This window comes from Vespa velutina, chromosome 7 (genome assembly GCF_912470025.1).
Source record: "Vespa velutina chromosome 7, iVesVel2.1, whole genome shotgun sequence".
NCBI classification, from domain to species: Eukaryota; Metazoa; Arthropoda; class Insecta; order Hymenoptera; family Vespidae; genus Vespa; species Vespa velutina.
This window is the reverse complement of record NC_062194.1, coordinates 6,089,275-6,107,003: the sequence shown is the minus strand read 5'-3', so window position 1 is coordinate 6,107,003 and position 17,729 is coordinate 6,089,275. Positions and strand designations below refer to the sequence as shown.

Below are 17,729 nucleotides of genomic sequence, written 5' to 3'. Positions count from 1 at the left end.
GATGGATGGTAACAAGTATTTTTGTGTAGTACATATGTTGAATTGTGAAATAAAAAGAAATTTGCAGTAAATATAGATTGTTCATTTTTCATAAGGAAACAATTTCTGCTAAATATGTTAAAAGTATAGTTATATTTATATAAATAAGATGGACAAAGCTTAAGATATATTTTTGTGTATATGTATGTGTTATTCCACAAAAGAAAAAGGCATTTTTGGATATTTATTATTCATAATTTTATATATTACAAACGTTAAAAGAAATCAAAATTGAATAGGAGAGGTACAAGTATTGATAAGTGCATTATTTATAATGATTTATAGAATTTGTTAATTTATGAAAATTTACACAGTTTTCTTAAGATATTCATCAAATATAAATAAAGCAACAGAAGGGTCATTTAACAATAACAGTTTCTGCAAATCATTTATATGTCCAGCTAATAGACGCATATAATCAGCCTGTTGTTCCATAAATTTTTCTTCTATAAAATGAGATACAGATGGATCATGAAATTTTTGACGGGCGTCTGAATGAATTTTTATAGCTTCTTTTGTAAGGTTTTCCTCAATTTGAAGTGCTTTAGCCAAACTTTGAATTTCATTAAACTGTATTTCTCTAGTTTCGCTCTCCGACACAATTTTATTGTGCTGCAAAAAAAATAATCATATACTTATCCAAAATTATATGGTAAAACAAATACGAAAAATATATTTATATATAAAGTAAATATATATGATATCGATACTTGTGTACTTACACTGTTAGTTTGTTCTTCACGAATGAAATTCAATGTACTACCTCTTTTGGTAAGGAATTTTACTATATTAATAGCATTTTCCCATGCTTTGTCTGACAGTTTACGATATAATGCCTTAAAGCCTTCTCGATTTGATTCATAATTTCCAAAATGAGTTGACATTAATAAAAATTCATAGCTATATTCAATATGAGCATTTGCATATCCTTGAAGTTCACTCTTTAACTTCTCAATATTCCCAAATGTGGCAGTACAGTTAAATGAAGTACCTAGAACTACGATAATCAATAATATTAACAATTAAAGACACTATATGATAATGCAATATTTTATTAAAATATTTCAGTTTTGTTTTTATCTTGACAGAACATAACTTACGAGAATTAGAAATTTTAATATCACAAGCTTCTTCGACATGCCTATAACAAGAATCTGTTGAAGCAGAGATCGTGACAAAAAGGGCACACAATACTCCTAGTAGAAACATGTTTGCTAAAGAAAAAAATATATAAGTTCATAATTAATATTATATATAACTACATCACAGTAGTGAATACACAATTTTAATATCATACTATTTATAACTTAACATAATAACAACTATTTTTAAAATAAATACGAAAGATTAGTTAAATTATAGATTTTATATGTACATATATATGTTTTATATATACATACATACATATATATATATATATATATATATATATATATATATATATATATATATATATATATATATTGAGACTAAACCAACGAGCGTAAACAAGAATATATTTATCAAAGTAGTAACATTTTAAAAACCACAAAGATCATCGACAATGAACTTACTCCCACAAATAAAGGAAAATTATTATGTTGATTGGAATGTATGGTAGAATTCTCACAAAAGTAAACTGAATGAAAACAAACTAATAAATCGGAATAATATAGGCTATAAATTTGTTTTTGTTATTTTTATCAATCGATCATATATTTAGTTATTGCGTTATCACATACAAATTGCGCAGTAAAAGAAACGTTATTTATACAGTAACTTGGATCAGTGACGAATTAGTTTTACCCGCCATTATTATAAAAGTCAGATTAGACAAAAACGAAACATCGAGAAAATGCTTATCTTTCTATACTGTATTGCAGAAAATCTATGGTACCTCATCACGTACCTCTTTAAATGATGCTCTTGCACTGTTGGATAGAACGTGAATACTCTCGCTTCGATGTTCTCTCAACAATGAATTACTAATTAACTGATGCGAACATTGGACTCTTTGAGTAGTAGGATTTTGATATAGAACGAGGTGAGGGGAATTTATCTACCAGTCATAGTCACCTGATACGCATTCGCGCATGCGCAGTAGCTCAACGTTTGAGGAAAAAGTGAAAATTCCAATAATTCTGGTATGCTTTGTATTAATTGAGAGTTGTGAATGTTACGCATTTACGTGTAGATTATTAGATGATCGATGGTTGCTCGTCGAGTTTAGTTCGTGAACTTTTATCTTAAATTGGTTGAATACAGCCTTCTATACTAGTACGTATAAAGGTTGTATTCGAAAGAGATCGTCAACAGTTTTCCTTTCAATTTACGCATTATAACCTTACAATAAGAAATAATCGATGATGAAGCTTCTTTGTGTTCTTCTTTTCGCATCAACCTGCCTTGGTGTAGAAAAGTCTAGTAAATATCAATGTAAGTTAATTTTTTATTTACAAAATTTACCGATTCTCTTTTTCTCTTTTTCTTTTGTACTCTCTCTCTCTCTTTCTTTCTTTCTTTCTCTCTCTCTCTCTCTCTCTCTCTCTCTCTTTTTCTTTTTCTTTTTCTTTCTCTTTCTCTTTCTCTTTCTCTTTCTCTTTCTCTTTCTCTTTCTCTTTATTTCTCTTAATTTCTCTTATCGACTTATTTCAAGTTACCTTTTTATCGATACATTGCTTTTTTCGCATTATCTTTAATGTAAATATTTTTAACATAAATATTTTTTCTTTTAATTGATACATTGTGCGTTTGGAAAATATCCTTTATTTTGATGACTGACGATGCTTACAATAATGTTTGACAATAAATCATATGAACCTAAATTAAGAAAAGAATGATATTATTTGCTTCCTAATAAACAAGAGAAAATAAATTGTTTGACGTAGTTTACTTAACGCGGACAGTTATTGTATTGGTTGGTTATTTTTAGGTTATACGCATTAATTTAACTGCTTTACGTTCTGTTTTTCAATTTACACATTGCATATAAACAAATATAATTATAATGTGTTTTATATTCAAGAAAATAAAATGTAATGATAATATAATAGTAACATAATTTTTAATATATACTTATTAAGAATATAGATTTCAACATCAATTTCTAATAAGATTGTTATGAAATAACCTAATGCTAAGATCTAATGAACTATTTTCCTTGAAAGACAATTTAAAAAATACAATCATGATAATCTGGACCTCAAGATGTTCTTTGAACTATCATTTTTATATTAAATAAAATTGTTATCAGAAATATTTTTATCCAATTGAACGTGACTTTAATGAGATTTAGTTAAAACATTTATACATTATGACTTAGTATGAAGAATATTAGTCATATTTATATACTATATTCAATGCTACTCTTATTAAAATCATAATAATATTTTCATATTCATAATTTAGAAAATTGTATCAAGTTTTATTATTTGTATTATTTTTATCTCATAATCTTTCTTTAAGAGATAAAAGAAACACTCAATTTTATCATTTATCTATAAAACGTGACTTTGAGTTATTGTAACACAATATAGAAATAATATTATATAGAATATGTACACATGAATTATAATAAATTTAAATATAATTTCATCTATTCAATTAATTTTGTCAGTATATTGAATTTTCATTTTACTTTTAATTCTATGTATTTTATATATATGTTTTAATTTTTTGTTATTAATTTCTTTTTCTTCTAATTATTTGTTAATAAATGTAATAACTTTTACAATATAATAAAATACAATAAATACATATTTTTTAAATTATATGATTAAATTAAATAACTATATATATGTAAGCAATTATTTATGATCAATTAATGATTAATTAATAATGACAATATCTATACTCGTAATATTTTTAGGCTACCAATATGATAGATCATCTTGTTTGCACAATGCCAGCACTCCAGTATGATAAGAAGTGCGTGATGATGAACATGCGTTGATTAATCTATGTTCCAAAGTCCATTTCTGTTTGTAATTATCTTCATTGTCCTCTAGTGCAACTTTATACATTTGGAAATATAAAACTATTGCATAATTACTAATATGCACATACTATTTAAATTCTTATTATTAGGCTTTTGATTTATTCTCAATTTTGTACAGTATTATGACAATATAAAATTTAATTTGCATAAATTAAAACAAGTGATACCAATATGATAACTACTAACTTATAAAAACTAATAAAATATTATTAATATTGCTGAATTTATTTTACATTGTTTTCATATTATGATTGTATTATTAAATACATGTACTATTATCATTTTTTTTGTTTTTTAACTTTTCTCCATTTATGCAACTTTAAAAATAATAAATATAATAAAAATAAAAATAAGCTTGGTTTAATAAATTTTATTTATTTTATTAATTATTTATTATAATATTATTATTTTGTATACTTTTATAATATATTATTATAATATATTTCATATTATATTTGAAAGATAAAAGAAATAGAACATGTCATTTAAACTGTGCAATGGAAAGCTGATTTTGTCAGAGTTGGAGACTGGTTATCACAAATATAGGTTTTCTTTTTACTGACATGAGATATGCACATATATAATTTTATCTGCAGGAAATTATCTTTAATATATTTTTAATTTTTTTATATTTTCAAAATTTATTTGTTAAGTTTTTGAATTTTTTGAAACATTTAAAGCAATATAAATTTTTATAAATATTTCATTTCAGGTACAATAGAACCCGAAAATAAATTATCATTCAAAAATATGGAGGATTCATGCAAAGAAAAATTGGCATCCCAAATCAAAGTAGAAGTTCAAGCTTCTTTAATGTATCTTGGAATGGTATGATTTTTTCTAAATGAAGATCATAAAATATATTTTTTTATTACTGTTAAGCTAATAGATATAACAAAATTGTGAATAATTTTCTAGGGTGCACATTTTGCACGTGATATTATAAATCGTCCTGGATTTAGTAAATTTTTCTTTGAAAGTGCAAATGAAGAAAGAGAACATGCAATAAAACTTATAGAATATTTGTTGATGCGTGGTCAACTTGTAACTAATATTAATAAAATTTTACAATTCCCATTGCTAACAAAAGTATGTTATATAAATTTATTAAAATAGTTAAATTGAATAGTTTGTAATTTCATAACTTGTATAGTAATGAATATTTATTTTTAGAATCAAACACGACAGGAATGGAATACTGGAATTAATTCACTTAAATATGCTCTTAAATTAGAATCTAGTGTTACTGAAAAGATTAAAGCGATCATTAAAAGTTGTGAGACTAATAGTCAGGATTATCATGTAAGTATAATTTCTAATAAGTATTTGAATATATAAAAAAGTCATATATATAAGTAGAATCACTTAGCTGTCAATTATATTGATTACACTACTTAATTATTGTATTATTATAGTTGGTTGACTATCTCTCTGGAGAATTCTTGGAAGAACAATACAAAGGAGAACGTGATCTTGCTGGAAAAATCTCCACATTAGGTAAAATGATTAAAGAAGAGAATTATTTGGGAGAGTTCTTATTTGATAAAAAACTCTTGAATGGTGAAGTTTAATTTTCATTCTATATATGATATAATTTTAATGTAATGCACATATACAATAAATATAATAAATGTGGCCATATTTAGAATAATATGATGTCATTCAACATGTTTATACTAGATTTATAATTTTGTTACCATCATTATATCTCAGTAAGCTTTTTCATATAAAATATATTTCTAAATATGGCCTTCAATACTTAGAAATTCTTAAAATAACGTTTACAGTGTTTGTTATTCTATGATAAATATATTATTCCTAATGATCAAATAAATATTATTTTGAGATTGATATTAATGTCTTTTTGCGATTCCTTCCAATATAATAAATTTAATATAAGTTACATAAGATAAATAGTATATAAATCTATTACAATAAAAAGTGTTCTTAATGATATTAGTTTTTCTTCAGTTATTTTTTGTTGACACAATAACACAATATTGATGACCTTATAGTCGTAAATACACGATAAGAAAGTCTCTTTGTTAAACAACTTGATTCAATTTAAATACAAGACTGTTACTCGTAATTAGATCATGATATTAAGTTATCATTGATATACGATCAAAAAAGACTAATGCTAATAGTTACATCAAAACTATTATGATTCATCGTTATAAATCCCTAAGTTAAACGACTTTCCATATCATTCGGTTACAAAAATAAATACATTTGTATAGAACATACATACGCAACAACAGTAACGTTTATTGAAAAATCTTCAAATCGCAATACAATTATGAGTTTTACGATATAATAACAACTATGGATTATTAAATAAATAAACTCGTTCTAGGACTGAATAGAAATTCAAGTGTTATTCAATATCAAAAAGTATTCGAATTTTTTTACGTCTGATTGTATATAAAATGGTTTTCTTATTAATAACCGTAATGTTACTTAAAAACTATCATGTCCTATATATATAAATATATCATCTTATATACATTATATACATACGTTGATATTTCTTAATTAAAAATTTTTGGCTAGAGTCAATTCGAAAAATCCCGCTTTTAGAGAAAATAACCAGCCATTGGCAATGTCGGTTATATTTAATACAGAAAGCGGGAAATTTTGAATATATAGAATAGTAATATACATCAATTAGTTGAGTTAAGTAAAAATACTTCTGTGATCATTATAAATTGTTTGAAACTGAATTGTTTTGTTCTTTGATATTTTAGCAAATTCATTTATGTTCTTTTAATTTATCTTGTAATATTTAACCAATGAAATTTGTTATTTAATTATTATAACAAATACGATAGAAATTCTGTGAATGTAAAATGAAATTATAATAAATTATAAACATCCATTTTCAAAAAGCTTGGATAAATTGAAACAATTTAAATTATATTGAAAAATTCCAGACATGCATTGATACAATTAAAATATTAGAATCGCAAAGTTCCATTGTAACGTTAAACATCACACTAAACTAAAAGGCGCTAGTTCTAATGTGTGCCGCGGAGTGTCGACACATTAAAGTCGAATGGAAGACACTTGGTACATGGGTCATAACCTATAAAAGGCATGCGTTATATATTTGTACATACGGCTTCTTTCTGTTGTTAACTGCTTAAACTTCTTATTCGTGAATCGGTATTTCATTTTTATATGTCAATTAATTTATTTTTTATAATAACGTCTTTTTTATATACTATATTAATTACAAGTTTCTAACGTGTACTAAGTTTTTCATCAGGTTATTTTGATCTGCGGTAATAACTTATTGTTAATTGCAACAATGATCTAAGTGTCATAATTGATAATTAAAGACATTACAATTTTGTTTATTTATAATAGTTATTCGATATTTTAATTTTAATTCGAAATTTATATTATATTTTATATATCTCTACCAAATATATTATATATATGTTTAATTTTAACTATTAATATTAAAATTCTTTTTTATTATGAAATTAGTATTTTTTGCAGATTATAATTGAAAATATCATATTTAGAATCAGACTCATAGTATCTCAACTAGGATGTGATAATCACAAAATAAAAATTATATTCCAAAACTTTGTTAATACATATCTAGTTTGTGAAAACTTTTTACTATGTCAAACATTATTTTTACATGCAGATTTAAAAAATGGCAAATGCAGAATCTTTCGCAGAAGTAACGGATGTTGTACAAATTTTACGACAATGGGAAGAAGAACATACATCACCTACATATGATCCAATTCCAACGCTTCAAAGGTTAGCTGAGATCATAGAGCTTGAAACAGAAAATTACCTAAAAATGGATCCAGATCCTTTCGATGAAAGACATCCATCACGTACTGATCCAGAATGTAATTTCGGACATATTCTTAAAGTTCTTTTTAGAAAAGACAATTTTATGACAAAGGTAAATATAAAAAGAAATTTGCAATATATATAAATATGAGTGATCTAATTTGAAAAATATTATCTAGTTTTTAATCAAACATTTTTAAAAATTATTCTTTAATAACTTTTTCAATACAATATTAATGAATTGTGTTTTGTTTCTAATATAGTTGATAAATGATTATCTAAGAGACACATATTGGTCACGGGCTGGCATCACAGGCAGAGATGTTAGAAAACTAAATATTGCTGCTTGTCGTTTAATGTTAGATATACTCCCAGGGTTAGAAACTTCAGCAGTATTTCAACCAGATATGGAAGGTCTTATACATAGATTATTTTCTTGGGCAGAAAAAAGTATAGAACCTTTGCAAAGTTATGCAACTGGTCTTCTAGCTGCTGCAATGGAGGTACAAGATATTGCTACTGGATTTAGAGAACAAAATGGTAAAATGGTTCCATTAATGTTACAACGACTACATAAGTTGCAAGAAAAAGCACAAAAAGATAGACAACTAGCATCTAATGCACGTCCATTTGCACATTTTGCCCAAGATGCAAATGATACATGTGATTCTGAGAATAAAGGGGTTCCTGGAAAACGAAAAGTTCGTGAAAAAAAAGAAAATGGAATTCTAAAAAATTCATCACAAGACATACACTTTTCTGATGAAGAAGTTGGTGATCAACAGTCAAATGAAATGCCACCTGTTAAAAAATTGAAAAATGATTCTGATTGTGAAACAATTTCACCTACAAAAAATAATGATAATTCGTATCCAGAAATTATGTCTCCCCCACAAACTATTCCTAAAATTACTAATAATTCTGTTAATTTACAAATTACACCAACAAACAAACAAAGTGGTCAACAAAGTACACGTTCAACAAATATAAAATCAGCTAAATCTGCTTCACAAAAGTCTCCAAATCTATCTCAGACAAATAATACACCTTCTATGTTATTAGAAGGTAATTCTAATTCATCTTGGGCAGAAATGGAATCTTATGTTATTGGTAATATTCAAATGCATCCACCAACTTTAGCTACACGTCAAATGCTTATTTTAAGATATCTTACACCAATGGGAGAATATCAGGAATTTTTAGGTCATGTTTTTGAACAGAATGCACTTGATTTAATATTGAAATATATAAATGTCCGTGAAACAAAAGATAGCCGACTTGCTTTCGAAGCATTGAAATATTTGGCATCATTATTATGTCATAAAAAATTTTCAATTGAATTTTTAAATGTTGGAGGATTGCAAAAATTATTAGATGTTCCAAGACCAAGTGTTGCTGCAACAGGCGTATCAATATGTCTTTATTATTTAGCATACTGTGAAGATGCAATGGAAAGAGTCTGTTTACTACCAAAACACATAATTTCTGACCTGGTCACATATGCTCTTTGGCTGTTAGAAAGAAGTCATGATTCAGGACGCTGTCATGCAACAATGTTCTTTGGTTTTTCTTTTCCATTCAAAGTTATTTTAGAGGAATTTGATGCACAAGATGGTCTGAGAAAATTATTTAATGTGGTAAGTATTTATTACATCATTGTATTCTATAATCATAGTATAAATGATTTCTAGACTAAAACGAAATTTGTAATATAGATATCAACTTTACCTATTTTGAATATTGAAGAAGAACCAGCTTTAAATGATGATGAAGAATGTGCATCACGTCAAATTGTAAGGCATGTAGCTGTTGCATTAAAGCGATATATGGAAGCACATTTACATTTAAAAGCTGAACAATTGCAAAGAGTGGAAAATGTAAGAGCAGAACGAGATACTTGGCAGCCATCTTTACCTCCCTATAAGGTCATATATTTATTAAATTACTAGTGTGATAATAAAAAATTGAATGTGTGTATGTGTATGTGTATATATATCAACTTTATATATAAAAGTTTACGAATATTATATATAAAGTTTACAAATATTAATATTGTTATGGAACTATTTCTTTAAAGATTAATTATTTCAGGCTTGTAAACTGACTAGTGAAGAAGTGCAAGCAAAAGTGGAAATCTTGCAGGAATTAATGTCAATAAGAGCTGTGTGGCCACCAGTAGAAGAACTCCATCGTTTAGGAGGCATTACACTTTTATTACAGATCATTGCATTTGCTCGAGAATGGAACTATAGTGGACGGTAAGTGTTGATATTTCTATAATTAAAATATTTTCTAATAATTAATGAATTATTTTTTCTTTAGAGTTCATTCAACATCAAGTGCAGAAACAGTTCGGTCTTGTTTGGATGTTATTGCAATTTGTTCAGTAGTTCCTAAAGTAATGCTATTACTTTGTGAAAGAGTTGATATGCCAGATATGTCAATGACTATGGCAATTAATCTTCTTCTAGCTGCTGCAGAATGTGAGATAATTGCAGATGCAGATGTACAAAGAGCAGCACTTAGAGCTGTTGTTAATTGTGTCTGTGCACCTATAAATAGGGTATAAATATCTAAATAAATTGACAATATTCGTGAAAAAGTTTACACATTTGATTTATGCTAGTGGTATATTTTTAATTTTTAATATATTATATGTATCGTTTTAAGGTGGGTGGAAATGTAGCCAGGTATTCTGTGACTGGTTCGGCCAAAAAAAAGACTAATATTCATAATAGTGAAGAACTTATACAAAAAATTTGGGAAAGTGTAAGATCAAATAATGGTATAATGGTAAGTTCATAATCAATAAATTTATTTTCAAATATAAATAATTTTTACGTTTCGTATATTATTGCGTATATCATGTAAATATATTAATCTTATATATTTTTTAAATTAGGTTTTACTTCAATTAATGATGGTGAAAACACCAATCACAGATGCTGATAGTATACGAGCACTGGCTTGTCGAGCACTTGCTGGTCTAGCAAGAAGTGAAAAAGTTAGACAAATTATTAGTAAATTACCAATGTTCACAGACGGTCAAATACAAGCACTTATGAAAGATCCTATTTTACAAGAAAAGAGGCAAGAACATGTCATGTTTCAAAAATATGCACTTGAATTGATGGAAAGAGTATCAGGCAAAGCAAAGCCAACAGGTGCTGAATATGAAATCTCTTTAGTCAGCTTACATAGAGTAAGTAAAATTTTTATATAAAAGTATACTAAATATAAAAAAAATCATTTTATATAAGAAATAAAATTACTTTCTGATTTTGTTTATATTATAGGCAAATGTTGTTGCCCAAACAAGGATTCAATACAATGAACAACAACTCAATCAATTAATATATCAACATCTTGTATCAAAAGGTTTAAGTGATACTGCTTCAACATTATACAGAGAAGCTAATCTAGATTCACCTGCTGTTATGAAACCATTAACAAATTATCAACCATTTACTTATAGAAGTCCTGCAAATGTAGGGGTAAGTAAAAATTTTGAAAAGATTAGTTATTCTTTATAATTATTTATAATATAATGATATTTATAGTATAGAATAATATACGAAAGTCTTTTTTGATTAGCTGATTTTTTAGTGATATTGATTTTTTAATTATTTATTATATTTATAGATGAGAAATGGATTTTCTCCTGGTGCTCCTGTTAATTTATATAACACAAGCAGATGTAATCAAAGAGAAATTAATTGCAGAAATACTACTCCCTCATCTTCTACTCGTTTTATTTCTCATTCTGGTTCCTGTACCAGTTCATCATCTAGTAATAGTGGAATTCGAGTAAAATTAGCTGATACTCTTAATCAAAATACCACTAATAATATGAATCAACCAATTAAGTTACAAATTAATCAGAAGTAAGAGTTAATATACTTCTTATTTTAAAAACGTTGAATTTTAAATGATGTAATGTGTAAAATAATGATTATAATTTCATAGGAAATCAGTACAAAACGACAGACCACCATTTCTACCAGTAAACAGTCAATCCTCATTACAATTACAATCAAGTAGTTGTAGGTCATTACAAAAACAAATTTCTAGAGATCCTGGGGGTGGAGGAATTACTGGAGTTGCTACTTCCAATTTATCTACTATTACTCTTGATTCAATTATAACAGAATACTTAACTAATCAACATGCTCTCTGTAAAAATCCTATGGTTACGTGTCCTCAATTTAATCTTTTTGAGTAAGTTTGCAAGATTATAGAAGCAACCAAATTTATTAAAAAAAATATTTTTTCGTAAATAATTATATATTTTAGGCCTCATAAGTGCCCAGATCCATGTACAAAGAATTCCACACCTACAAATGTAACTGTAAGACTAACAAGAAGAGCATTAGGAATGGATGGTAGACGATTAGATAGAAGGTATATATATAGTCGTTTCTGTCCTGTGAAAACCTTTCGTCCAACTGATATTGATGGGACGTTTACTTGTTGTATTTTTACGGTAAGTAATAAACTTATATTGCGTTTATAGATTTATATAGATAAATAATTTTTATTTTGTATTACAGCCTTGTCAACAATATCTCATGTTAGGCACATATAATGGAGATGTGAAAATGTTCAATGCTCATACAGGAGTAGAGGAAGCGACATATCAGTGCTATGAATCGTATGTATATCATATGGAATGCAATCAACGAGGTAATCTATTATTAACATCAACTGCTTGGAGAAGTCCTATGTCAGCTCTTTGGAGTATTGGAGCATTCTTTGACATGAAATTGTCTTTAGAAAATGAAGATTATGTAGAATTTGGAAAGATGCAAGATAGAATAATTGGTACACAAGGAGAAAGTGCTACTGTGAGTAATCTCTTTAATAACAGATTATATTATTAATTAATATATTTTTTATTATAAATTATTGAATATACTTATGTTACTTTTTATTGCAGATATACGATATAGCAACTGGTAAACTTCTAATGACATTAACACCTTCTATTTCCAATCAATATACAAAAAATCGGGCAACATTTAGTATGAACGATGAATTGGTCTTAAGTGATGGAATATTATGGGATGTCAATTCTGGTAAAGAAATACATAAATTTGATAAACTTAATCAAACCTTAAATGGAGTATTTCACCCCAATGGTACAGAAGTAGTATCAAATACAGAAGTATGGGATTTACGTACATTTCATCTTCTTAAAACTGTCCCTACACTTGATCAAATGGAAGTTATCTTTTCACCTGTTAATAATATTATATATGCAGTATCATTAGATCAAGAAAGTGAAGATGAATCACATTATGTAACATCATTCAAAACATTAGATGCATTAGATTATAGCAACATTGGTATGTAATTTTTATTAAAGTAAAAGTATTAGACATTTCTTTAAATATAATAAAATATTGATTTTATAAACTTGTAGCAACGTGTGATGTAAAAAGAGGAGTTTATGATTTAGCATGCAATAAGTTCGATACACAAATTGCTATAGTTGAAAATTTGGGAGAATTTGATAGTATACAAGAATCCTGTGTCAGATTATATGATGTTGGAAGGCGAAGGGACGATGAAGATGAGGCTGAAGAAGATGATGATGATGATGATCTTGATGCTAGTGATGATGATGGATCAAATTCTGCATCTGATGATAACAATGCAGATGGTAAATTGTTCTTAATCACTATTATATTTTATCAAAAAAACAAAATGTTCACATATACTTTTATGAATTATGGTGTTATAGTCTTTATTAGAATAGGTAGTATATAACTTCATAACTATTTTAAAAGGAAAAATATTATTTTGTTAAAATAGATGGTGATAATGCTGATGCAGCAGCTGAAGAAAATGGAGAAGATAATGAACAGAATGATAGAGAAGATAATGAAGATGATGAGGATGAGGATGAAGATGGTGCAAATGGTGATGACTCGGCAGATGATAGTCCAGATTATGAGCTCAGTCTTGATATCAATGATCTCTCAGATGATATTTCATTATCGGACATGGATGATTTTGAAATTTTATTTTCATGAACATTATTATCAACGATCTGTTCATTCCGGATCAGAAGATTTTTCGATGCATTCTTACATGAAATGAAAGTAAAAATATACTATGATTGCTCTATAACTCTATACCAATGAGTTATAATTGATGTAGTCATACTTAATTGAAGTATGATATATAGATCTCTTAAGAATCTATACAATGAGATGAGGAAATGAACTGTAACTGTTAACACGAATTTTTTATTGTGCGATAATTACACAGACTTGTGTTCAAGCTTGAAAGAAATTATTATTTTCGTTCTATCGCTTTTGGTTCGCCAGTAAGAAAATCGGTTGACAGAAAAAAATAGAGAGAAACTTAAAACAAAGAATAGTCAAGGATATGTGAAATGAATAATTTTATAAAAACGGCATTTCCATTTTATTAACGCCATTATTGTAAGTCGTTAATCATTAAAATGTTCATACTGAAAGTTAATAAGATCCATATTACCACTGTATAAAGTATCAAAAAAAAAAAAAAAAAAAAATATATGTTAAAGTTATGGAATTTACAAGAAATATAAGTTTAACGAACTTTGGATGCACGTATTATTTAATCTGATAATTTTATCTGACATTTCTTATATCTTCAGGGATTTAAAATATAAACTTATAATATATATTTTTTAGCCACTGAAGATTGCAAATAATTCATTCCTTTCTGTACAGTACCATTAAATTTTAGAATCTTCTGTTACCAAAGTACCAATATTGTTTATGTAAAGATTACGCTTCGTCCGTAAGTAAATTGATTTCTTAACTTAACTGAATTAATGAGACACTTTTTAAAACATTGTGTACGTTCCTAAAACCTATTTTCGGAATTGGATTTAAAAAATTAATAAATCTTGAATGGTTTTTTTTTTTTTCGTATGTGCCGATAAGTGCATTACTTTTAGATTATAATGCATAGGTTTATATAAATATTTAAATGAATGATGAAATATTTGAACAAAGATCACGTATTAAACCATGCAAATTCTTACAGAGATCCGATACATAAATATTAGAAAAGCATTATATTTTTGCAAATATGTATATGTTCGAAAATTCTTACAAGTAAATATTTAAATACTTAATTGTTCTAGCAATAATCAAAAAACTTAATTATGGAACTATAATAGATTAAACATCCTACTATGTTTTTTATTTTTCTCCTTTTTGAATTTCTTCATATTTTAAAATCTCGTGTCAATAATAAAAAAAAAACCTCAATGAATGAAAATCAGATATTCTTATTTCTATAAATAAGGAATAATATATATATTTATATATATATATATATATAAATTATACCTTGTAAAAAGTCAGTTTAAATTTGTCATTCATATTAATAATTATCTAATTTGTATAGATTACGAGTATGTAATAAAATGAATTGCAATTTGCCAGTGTAAGGTTAATCCATTTCTGATTGCTGTAAAACCCACGTTTCTTTAATTTTTAATAGAAACGTGATTCTCTTCTTCTATTTATCGTTATTTATTTATTAAGTGATAATTTACTTAATTTTATTTATTATTAATTAATTAATTAGTTAATCATGAAAATCTTGATATAAATATAAAACTAAAGGATTATGGTCAATTTTTTAATATAATAAAAAAGAACGTTGAATTTATTTTCGCGCCTAAATGAAGTTCGCTACATATGGTCGCTACGATGAATATCGATAATATATTTTCTGAGTGTACAATTTGGTAATATGTGATGACGTTAAATGTGTAAATAAAATAAATAAAACAAAATATTACAACTGCAAAGATAAATACAATTTTATAAAGATTAAACAAAATTGTAATCATATAATGTTTTTTTCATTATTGCATATACAATTTTAAAAACACAGAATAATATTAAGTAATTAACTTATATGCATATTTTAAACGCTACGTTTCATAGATACTATTTATATTGCTTTAAATTATGATCTTTAATAAAATCGTAATCTTAAAATAAATAATCTAATATTTTATGTATTATGACATTTTTGCTTTGCTTTCTACAATGTATAAAACATGGTTTTCGCCAGAAACCAACATACGTGAGTATATGGTTTCATTGCTGTTTGGTTAAAATCTCCGTTGAAACTGAAAAGAACATTTTCAATGTCATTAGAAAATTTATTATTATTAAATATATAGAATGTAAAATAAAAAAATATTTATTGAAATTGTAATGAACAAATTGTCATTTCATTAAGTTTGAAATAATTGTTGATTATATTTGTTTACAGCAAGATAGCAATTTCAAATATTTATGTACAAATAAGAGCAAAAGAATAAGGATTAGAATGGAAAATGAAACACTACCACCATCACGAGATAATCCTATCATCACGAAACTGGATGGTCCTATATTTCATTCTATTTTCACACCAGAATTAAATATTTTGTCAGAGTTATTTAAAAAATATAATTATACATTGAGAATCACAGGAGGTGCTATACGTGATATTCTTATGGATGTGAAACCAATAGATCTTGATTTTGCTACTACTGCAACCCCAGAACAAATGAAAGATTTATTTACGAAGGAACAAATAAGAATGATAAATACAAAAGGTGAAAAACATGGTACTATTACTGCAAGGATTAATGATAAAGAAAACTTTGAAATTACTACTTTGAGAATTGATCTTGTGACTGATGGGCGACGTGCTGAAGTCCAATTTATCACTGATTGGAAATTAGATGCTAATAGACGAGATCTTACTATTAATTCAATGTTTCTTGACCTTGAGGGTAATGTGTACGATTATTTTTATGGATACGATGATCTAAAGAAAAGAAGAATCGTGTTTGTGGGCAACCCGACAAATCGTATACGAGAAGATTACCTCAGAATTTTAAGGTATGAAATAGTTTTTTTTTAATATTAAATTTGTAATATTGTACATTAAATTTAACATTTATTACAATTTATAGATATTTTCGATTCTATGGTAGGATTACAAACAACCCTGTAGAGTTTGATGAAAATACTATAAAGGCAATAAAAGAAAATATTTCAGGATTACAATTTATTTCTGGTGAACGAATATGGTCTGAATGGAGAAAAATTTTGGATGGTAGATATGGTGGAGAATTAATGTTAAAAATGATAGAATGTGGTGCTGCATCATATATAGGACTTCCAAAAGAACCAGATGTAGAAAACTTCAAAAATGTATATTATCGTGCATTGAATAATTCAGTTAAACTACATGCCATAACTTTAATTACTTCATTGTTGAAAGATGAAGAAGAAGTAATGATTTTGCACAAGAGATTAAAGTTGTCTGTTTATGAAAGAAACTTAGCATTATTCTTGATTCAACATAGAGAAGCAAAACCTTGTGAAAAACCATTAAGGCCATATCAGCTTCTAATAATAAATTCAAAACTTAAAATATCAGATACAAAAGAATTCGTTTGTGAAGTGTTAAAATATAGAGGAATGATAGAATTCTGTAATGAAATTAATAAATGGGTAGTTCCAAAGTTTCCAATAAACGGTCATATGATAAAATCATATGTACCGCATCCAAGAATGGTAGGACCAGTTCTATATAATTTAAAAGAAATATGGTTTGATAAAGATTTTAAAATTAGCTTCGAAGAACTTATAAAACATATAGAACCAATAATACATGAATTAAACGAAAATAAAAAATAAATATAAGAAACTATATCTTGTTTTCCATTATTTTAACTTTCTATATATTTTTCAATAAATCATGGTGAAATTAAATTATTATTACGTATCATTAAGACTGTTCATCACTTTTGGTTTTATAATGATTTATGCTAACAATGAATATAGACAATTCTTGATCGATTTTGATGAATAAAATTTCATTTTAA

At 26.4% G+C, this 17,729-nt stretch overlaps 4 protein-coding genes across 14 annotated transcripts; 3 read left to right on the top strand and 1 right to left on the bottom strand.

Annotated features, from left to right (window-relative positions):
• Positions 1-203: 203 nt before the first annotated feature.
• Positions 204-2,086, bottom strand: LOC124950383. 3 transcript variants are annotated; one of them, XM_047496983.1, is made up of 4 exons: positions 1,928-2,086; positions 1,140-1,253; positions 762-1,036; positions 204-651 (listed from the first exon to the last, which is right to left on the bottom strand). In XM_047496983.1, the coding sequence occupies exons 2-4, from the start codon at positions 1,246-1,248 to the stop codon at positions 346-348; spliced, it is 690 nt and encodes a 229-aa protein (XP_047352939.1). In that variant the 5' UTR covers positions 1,249-1,253; positions 1,928-2,086; the 3' UTR covers positions 204-345. The 3 variants fall into 3 exon arrangements, with proteins under 3 accessions (XP_047352939.1, XP_047352940.1, XP_047352941.1); XM_047496984.1 differs by having other exon boundaries at positions 1,916-2,056; XM_047496985.1 differs by lacking the exon at positions 1,928-2,086 and adding an exon at positions 1,593-1,617.
• Positions 2,087-2,107: 21 nt separating this feature from the next.
• LOC124950384 (ferritin subunit) lies at positions 2,108-5,866 on the top strand. Of its 3 annotated transcripts, XM_047496987.1 has the most exons (6): positions 2,313-2,454; positions 3,887-4,001; positions 4,728-4,843; positions 4,934-5,104; positions 5,189-5,317; positions 5,431-5,866. In XM_047496987.1, the coding sequence occupies exons 3-6, from the start codon at positions 4,766-4,768 to the stop codon at positions 5,584-5,586; spliced, it is 534 nt and encodes a 177-aa protein (XP_047352943.1). In that variant the 5' UTR covers positions 2,313-2,454; positions 3,887-4,001; positions 4,728-4,765; the 3' UTR covers positions 5,587-5,866. The 3 variants fall into 3 exon arrangements, with proteins under 3 accessions (XP_047352944.1, XP_047352942.1, XP_047352943.1); XM_047496986.1 differs by lacking the exon at positions 3,887-4,001 and having other exon boundaries at positions 2,113-2,454; XM_047496988.1 differs by lacking the exons at positions 3,887-4,001; positions 4,934-5,104 and having other exon boundaries at positions 2,108-2,454.
• Positions 5,867-7,017: 1,151 nt separating this feature from the next.
• Positions 7,018-14,423, top strand: LOC124950761 (protein mahjong). Of its 4 annotated transcripts, XM_047497999.1 has the most exons (17): positions 7,072-7,299; positions 7,674-7,943; positions 8,095-8,941; positions 9,263-9,468; positions 9,547-9,756; positions 9,923-10,089; positions 10,154-10,394; positions 10,502-10,624; positions 10,734-11,033; positions 11,128-11,325; positions 11,474-11,715; positions 11,798-12,049; positions 12,125-12,314; positions 12,382-12,675; positions 12,768-13,176; positions 13,254-13,493; positions 13,646-14,423. In XM_047497999.1, the coding sequence occupies exons 2-17, from the start codon at positions 7,683-7,685 to the stop codon at positions 13,864-13,866; spliced, it is 4,401 nt and encodes a 1,466-aa protein (XP_047353955.1). In that variant the 5' UTR covers positions 7,072-7,299; positions 7,674-7,682; the 3' UTR covers positions 13,867-14,423. The 4 variants fall into 4 exon arrangements, with proteins under 4 accessions (XP_047353953.1, XP_047353954.1, XP_047353955.1 ...); XM_047497997.1 differs by having other exon boundaries at positions 7,018-7,109; positions 8,095-9,468; XM_047497998.1 differs by having other exon boundaries at positions 7,034-7,180; positions 8,095-9,468.
• A 726-nt stretch (positions 14,424-15,149) lies between these two features.
• LOC124950763 (CCA tRNA nucleotidyltransferase 1, mitochondrial) lies at positions 15,150-17,568 on the top strand. Of its 4 annotated transcripts, none has more exons than XM_047498004.1 (3): positions 15,150-15,928; positions 16,121-16,737; positions 16,833-17,568. In XM_047498004.1, the coding sequence occupies exons 1-3, from the start codon at positions 15,866-15,868 to the stop codon at positions 17,539-17,541; spliced, it is 1,389 nt and encodes a 462-aa protein (XP_047353960.1). In that variant the 5' UTR covers positions 15,150-15,865; the 3' UTR covers positions 17,542-17,568. The 4 variants fall into 4 exon arrangements, with proteins under 4 accessions (XP_047353960.1, XP_047353957.1, XP_047353962.1 ...); XM_047498001.1 differs by having other exon boundaries at positions 16,812-17,562; XM_047498006.1 differs by having other exon boundaries at positions 15,150-15,681; positions 16,812-17,560.
• Positions 17,569-17,729: the final 161 nt, after the last annotated feature.

Coding starts and splice junctions, on each gene's coding strand:
- LOC124950763 (XM_047498001.1), top strand. CDS start 15,866: ATGACATTTTTGCTTTGCTTTCTACAATGTATAAAACATGGTTTTCGC. Junction 15,929..16,120: donor TTCGCCAGAAACCAACATAC/GTGAGTATATGG, acceptor ATTTGTTTACAG/CAAGATAGCAATTTCAAATA. Junction 16,738..16,811: donor GATTACCTCAGAATTTTAAG/GTATGAAATAGT, acceptor TACAATTTATAG/ATATTTTCGATTCTATGGTA.
- LOC124950761 (XM_047497997.1), top strand. CDS start 7,683: ATGGCAAATGCAGAATCTTTCGCAGAAGTAACGGATGTTGTACAAATT. Junction 9,469..9,546: donor TGAGAAAATTATTTAATGTG/GTAAGTATTTAT, acceptor TTTGTAATATAG/ATATCAACTTTACCTATTTT. Junction 9,757..9,922: donor CATCTTTACCTCCCTATAAG/GTCATATATTTA, acceptor TAATTATTTCAG/GCTTGTAAACTGACTAGTGA.
- LOC124950384 (XM_047496986.1), top strand. CDS start 2,382: ATGATGAAGCTTCTTTGTGTTCTTCTTTTCGCATCAACCTGCCTTGGT. Junction 2,455..4,727: donor AAAGTCTAGTAAATATCAAT/GTAAGTTAATTT, acceptor ATTTCATTTCAG/GTACAATAGAACCCGAAAAT. Junction 5,318..5,430: donor CTAATAGTCAGGATTATCAT/GTAAGTATAATT, acceptor GTATTATTATAG/TTGGTTGACTATCTCTCTGG.
- LOC124950383 (XM_047496983.1), bottom strand. CDS start 1,248: ATGTTTCTACTAGGAGTATTGTGTGCCCTTTTTGTCACGATCTCTGCT. Junction 1,037..1,139: donor TATTAAAATTTCTAATTCTC/GTAAGTTATGTT, acceptor TGATTATCGTAG/TTCTAGGTACTTCATTTAAC. Junction 652..761: donor GTGAAGAACAAACTAACAGT/GTAAGTACACAA, acceptor TTTTTTTTGCAG/CACAATAAAATTGTGTCGGA.